This window comes from Sturnus vulgaris, chromosome 10 (genome assembly GCF_052056855.1).
Source record: "Sturnus vulgaris isolate bStuVul1 chromosome 10, bStuVul1.hap1, whole genome shotgun sequence".
Taxonomy (NCBI): domain Eukaryota; kingdom Metazoa; phylum Chordata; class Aves; order Passeriformes; family Sturnidae; genus Sturnus; species Sturnus vulgaris.
Genome location: NC_142252.1, coordinates 24,939,507 through 24,945,699, shown reverse-complemented (window position 1 = coordinate 24,945,699; position 6,193 = coordinate 24,939,507). Strand labels below are relative to the sequence as shown.

Here is a 6,193-nt window from a genome sequence, read left to right as displayed (position 1 = left end):
TGGATTGACCGCTCCCTGCCCCCGTTCGGCCCCGTTCCTGCCGCCGCCCTGTCCCTGTCTCTGTCCCTGTCTCTGTCCCTGTCTCTGTCCCTGTCCCTGTCCCCGGCCCTGTCCCCGGCCTCGCTCCGGTCCCGCGGTGCCGGCGGCGTGCGCGGCTCCCCGGGAGCGGGGCGGGGAGCGGAGCGGGGCCCGGCACGGCCGCTTGGAAATCTCCGAGGAAAAGCAGGGCAGGGCTCACCTTCCAGCTAGGTTTGCTTTGCTCTCTTATTTTTTTAGATGCGTTACTGTGCCTGTATAGACTTCGTTGCTTCGCCTCAGACCGATGTGACGCTGGGGGAAGGATCATGACCGAAGTCCTTCTCTCTGCTGCTCTGAACGGAACTGAGCCCAACCTGTTATCCAGCAGCAGCTGGTCTGCGGGAAACGTCACCACCAAGTGCTCCCTGACCAAAACCGGCTTCCAGTTCTATTACCTGCCCACCGTCTACATTCTGGTCTTCATCACTGGGTTTTTGGGCAACAGCGTGGCTATCTGGATGTTTGTCTTCCACATGAAGCCTTGGAGCGGCATCTCGGTTTACATGTTCAACTTGGCACTAGCCGATTTCTTGTATGTCTTGACTCTGCCCGCCCTCATCTTTTACTATTTCAACAAAACAGACTGGATCTTCGGAGATATCATGTGCAAGCTGCAGAGGTTCATCTTCCACGTGAACCTGTATGGCAGTATCCTGTTCCTGACCTGCATAAGCGTGCACAGGTACACGGGAGTGGTGCACCCCTTGAAGTCGCTGGGGAGGCTGAAGAAGAAGAACGCCATGTACATCAGCAGCCTGGTCTGGGTCCTGGTGGTGGCTGTGATTTCTCCAATACTCTTCTACTCGGGAACAGGGATAAGGAAAAATAAAACCATAACGTGCTACGACACAACGGCCGATGATTACCTGAGAAGTTACTTCATTTATAGCATGTGCACCACAGTGCTGATGTTCTGCATCCCCTTCATAGTGATTCTCGGTTGCTATGGGCTCATCGTGAAAGCTTTGATTTACAAAGATTTGGACAATTCTCCTCTCAGGAGAAAATCGATTTACCTGGTCATTATTGTGTTGACGGTCTTTGCAGTGTCTTACCTTCCCTTCCACGTGATGAAGACCTTAAATCTAAGGGCCAGGGTGGATTTTCAAACCCCAGATATGTGTGCCTTCAACGATAAGGTTTATGCCACTTACCAAGTGACGAGGGGCCTGGCCAGCCTCAACAGCTGCGTTGACCCCATCCTTTACTTCCTGGCAGGTGACACCTTCCGAAGGCGACTTTCCCGGGCCACCAGGAAATCATCCAGAAGGAGCGAACACAATGTGCAGTCTAAAAGTGAGGAAATGACTCTCAATATTTTAACAGAGTATAAACAGAACGGAGATACCAGTTTGTGAACAAATGAAGAAGATTTGGGAACAGTTGGAAAAAATCCTCCGCTTTGAGGCAATAGGAGACTGTAGGGCTTACAAGTGTGTGAGGAAAATCTACCAGTCTCAAATTTTTTTTTAGATAAAGCCTCATTTTCTGGTCTTAGAAAACGCTTAACAAAGTCAGTGGAAGAATTTTAATGGAAAATAATGTGTCAAAATTCAGCTTTCCTTCAGTAGTTTCATTTATTTCTGACTTGTGTCAGATAAAGTAAAATGAAATAAATCCCCTAAAGGAGGAGAGCAATCCAAGTGCATCTGGTTTAATGACTTAGTCTCCCACGTTTGAAAATGTTCTCAGTCAGCCTGTCTTTAAAAATAGGAAATAAAAATAAGAGCAGTATCTTGTCTTCTGAGGCTCAGTCACAGACCAGGCTTTCTGCTCACTCGCTGTTGTACGCAAGGATTTAAATCAAAGGCACGATGCAGTTATCATTTTCAGTTTTATTATTTTTTCATCTAGTGCTGATAATGACTTGATAGTTCGGTGGCATTTATGGTTCAGTCCTCTTTCAGTGCCGGTGTTTTACTCGAGGTAGGCTTTACTGGTGTGTGCATGGTCGTGCTTTGGGATTGCGGTGGTTGTTCGTGCCAAGCCTGGCCCCCTCAGTGGCCAGGGCTCCCCAGAGCCCGGGCTCTTGGCACTGGAGGTGTCCCCAGGCACTGCCGGGCACGCGGGCGCTGCCGGCCGTGGGGAACGGGGCTGTGCGGGGTCACGGCTCTGTTTGGAGTCACGGCTCCGTGTGGGGTCATGGCTCTGTGTGGGGTCACAGCTCTGTGTGGGGTCACGGTTCCGTGTGGGGTCATGGCTCTGTGTGGGGTCACGGTTCCATGTGGGGTCACAGTCCCGTGTGGGGTCACGGCTCTGTATGGGGTCACAGCTCTGTGCAGGGTCTCAGCTCTGTGTGGGGTCACAGCTCTGTGCAGGGTCACGGCTCTGTGTGGGGTCACAGCTCTGTGCAGGGTCACAGCTCTGTGTGGGGTTACTGCTCCATGCAGGGTCATGGCCCTGTGCGGGATCACAGCTCTGTTTGGGGTCACAGCTCTATGTGGGGTCACAGCTCCATGCAGGATCATGGCTCTGTTTGGGGTCACAGCTCTATGCGGGGTCACGGCTCCGTGTGGGGTCACAGCTCTGTGTGGGGTCACAGCTCCATGTGGAGTCACGGCTCCGTGTGGGGTCACGGCTCCGTGTGGGGTCACGGTTCCGTGTGGGGGTCACAGCTCTGTGTGGGGTCACAGCTCTGTATGGGGTCACAGCTCTGTGTGGGGTCACAGCTCCATGCAGGGTCACAGCTCTGTTTGGGGTCACAGCTCCATGCAGGGTCACAGCTCCATGCAGGGTCACAGCTCTGTTTGGGGTCACAGCTCTGTGTGGGGTCACAGCTCCATGCAGGGTCACAGCTCTGTTTGGGGTCACAGCTCCATGCAGGGTCACAGCTCCATGCAGGGTCACAGCTCCATGCAGGGTCACGGCTCTGGGGGCCAAGGGTCCGGTCCTGTCCCCATGCCCAGGGCAGTGGCGTGGTGGTACCGCCCCAGTGTGGCCTGGCTGGAGCTGCCTGGCCCAGCTGGCACCGTGCTGGCACCGGAGCTCACAGTGAACCCGAGATGGGTGTGCTGGGGACAGCTCGGCCTGGAGGCCAGCAGGGAACACGAGCTCCATGGACCTCTGCTTGGAACCAGGGTGGTTCTGCTCCTGCAGGTGTACAGAAAACACAAGAGTCATGTCCCAAGAACAGTGACTATTAAAATGGATAATATAAATGGATTATATATATAATATATACATAACAGTAATTGGGGGGAATTCATTTTTTTGTACTTTGACAAGTAAATTACTGTATTAACAAGATGTTGCAATATACTATGGGCTAAATCCGGCCCTTTACTATAGACCTTCTACAAATGTGACATAGTTTGTCCAAAATTAGCCAAACTGCAACATTGTGTAACACAAGAGCTAGTGATCAGGCACAGATGAAATTCTACATGGGCAGTCTCACTCGTTTCTCATACTTTTAATAAATGTATTTGAAAATATTTTGTGCTAAAAGCGGTATAAAAGCATGCTCTGAATTATGAATTTTAGTGTACAAAATTAAGTTCAATGTAATCCTAGGGGTGATTTTTAACAGATCTTTGTTCCTCTGGTCTGCATCATAAGAGTAAAATATTTATATTTTACTTACCAATTTCCAGTGATTGGTTACAAATGAGAGTAGCTCTAGTTATTTTTCAACAACATTGTTAAGCAGCTTCTGTTCACATGTACGGCTTCCTCTGCAGAGTCCCTATTTATTGAACTTATTTATTAGAATGCTAAATGTAAAGTTTGTAAAGTGTGGTTCTCTGTGGTCATATTCAGAATTGGGCATTAATGGAAAATTGAAGAGCATGTTTCAATCACTGTAATACTGTGTCTTCTAACAGAACATCTTTATAATAAACTCAATTCCACCCTGACTATTCACTGCTGATATGTAACGTAGTCATAAATTAAACTACTGATTTGTAGCCTAGAGGTAAATGAAACTCCAGCTTAGGAAGCCTCTTAAAGCAATGTGGAGAGCTCATTTAGCCCTATGAAAAATGTAAAGGTAGTGAAGAAAACTCAGGCAAGGGTCAATTGCTAATTAATCCTGACTGACAAAGCCTGTAGAACAGCACAGACTATTTATATACCACAGAAAGAGCCTGATTCACAATAAATGACTTCTCCTATTATGTGATTATTTGAGGCTTCATTCAGCTGAGGCACGTCTTGTTTGGAATGGCAGATGAATTACACGGAGAGGGAGCACAAAAATAGGATATTCTTTGATTCTGCTTCTCCGTGTTGAAAATCCTGTTCGTTTTGTGGTCAATTTCTCACTTTAAGTTAGGAAATAAAATGTCCCACGAGTTGATGTTTGACAAAAGGTCCCCAGCAGGACGCAGGCCCACAGTCCCACAGGCCCCACAGGCCCCACAGACCCCACAGGCTCCACAGACCCCACAGTCCCACAGGCCCCACAGGCCCCACAGACCCCACAGGCTCCACAGACCCCACAGTCCCACAGGCCCCACAGGCCCCACAGACCCCACAGGCTCCACAGACCCCACAGGCCCCGCAGGTCCTCAGCCCCAGATGCCCACAGGCTCCACAGAACCCACAGTCTCCACAGAACCCACAGAACCCACAGTCTCCACAGAACCCACAGAACCCACAGTCTCCACAGAACCCACAGGTCCCACAGGCCCGTGGCTGCACAGGACCCACAGAACCCACAGGCCCAGGCCGGGCTCCGTGCAGTTCCCTGTCTGCACCATGGCTCTGGGCAGCAGAACTGTCCAACCCTTCCCAGCTGGAGGGGACAGGGCTTGAAATGGCAGCAGGACAGACCCGTGTCCAGCCAGGCCAGGGAGAGCCATGCTGGCGAGCTGGGCACCTGTGGGTGGCCCTGAGCCCCGCACACCCATGGGATGGCCGAGCTCACCCCAGGGCTCACTCGGGGCCTGGCCAAGCCAGAAGGAGCAGGGCAGGTGGCCGGACGGTCCAGCAGGTGACCACTGCTGCTCGGACACTTCACTGCTGGAAGGTCCCTGTGACTGCCGGGCAGCCGGGGCAGGGAGCAGCACTTGCAGTTTCTCAGGAGCCTCCCGGCGGATGCTGGGTGGGTCACGGAACGTGTTTTACAGGCACTGGTTCTGCACCTCACAGCTCCCATCCCTGCAGAGCTAAAACCTCTTAGCCCCCCTGCCCTGCAGAGCCAACCCCTCACTCCATGCCTGTGGGACTCACAGCTGCACACACTGAGCTGCCGCAGCCATGGCTCAGTCCCACCAGGACTGCAGCTGAGCCCCACAACCTGCAGAGCTCCCGCTCCATTTTCAAGCCTTGCTGTGTTTGGCATGGGGTAGCTGGAGCCATTGCAAAATCCCAGTAGGTTCCTGTCTATCACAGCTCGTTTTCACCTGGAGCAGGCCAGAGCCATGCATTGGCAGTCCCACCTGGGGGGACGGGGCAGCCCAGCAGCTCTCCAGGCACAGCGAGGGCTGCAGCCATGAGCTCCTGGAGACCTGCCAGTCTGTCACTGAACTGGTCCTTTCTGTGATGGATTTGTGGAAAGCAATCAGACCCCCAGCATTAGGGACCCAAGGTGATCCCTGTGATTATCCATAAACCTCAGAGATGGGTGTAGCTGAAGAGGCCTTTCCCTGAGCCACTCACCTGGAGTTTCTAATCCATTCAATATGCAAAGGGAAGGCAACTGCAGCTCCAGTCTTTGGGCTGGTAATTAATAATCAGTGACAAAGATGAGTTGTGATTACTAGGGACAAGATTCAGCTCATTATCTCACTACTGTGACCACCTAGAAGTTCCACCTTCCCACATGCTGTGCAATCTGTGACAAGCAAATGAGATTGAACCTGTTCTGACTTTGTGGTCATGTTTGTAACCTATTTTCCCCCTGGGTATGTTTGGGGATCTTCTAACTATAAATCATTCTCTTAAGACACCACAAAGTTTGAAGTAAACAGTTATTTAGAGATTAAAGGTTACCAGATCCAACACCAATCCTCATTCAGGAGCTGTATTTGCTTCCTGCAGCTCATGGGTTAATGTTTGTTCCCATTTATGCCCAGTAACTCTTCCATAACTTTAACACAACGTGAAGTCAGCACCAACGTGAACTGCTGTCAGTTTGTACATTTGCATAACACAGCACTGTGGACTTTTT

General features: G+C 51.1%; 1 protein-coding gene across 1 annotated transcript; it reads left to right on the top strand.

Annotated features, from left to right (window-relative positions):
• The first annotated feature begins 344 nt into the window (after positions 1 to 344).
• P2RY1 (purinergic receptor P2Y1) lies at positions 345 to 3,935 on the top strand. Its single transcript, XM_088171134.1, has one exon. The coding sequence runs from the start codon at positions 345 to 347 to the stop codon at positions 1,434 to 1,436; it is 1,092 nt and encodes a 363-aa protein (XP_088027260.1). The 3' UTR covers positions 1,437 to 3,935.
• Positions 3,936 to 6,193: the final 2,258 nt, after the last annotated feature.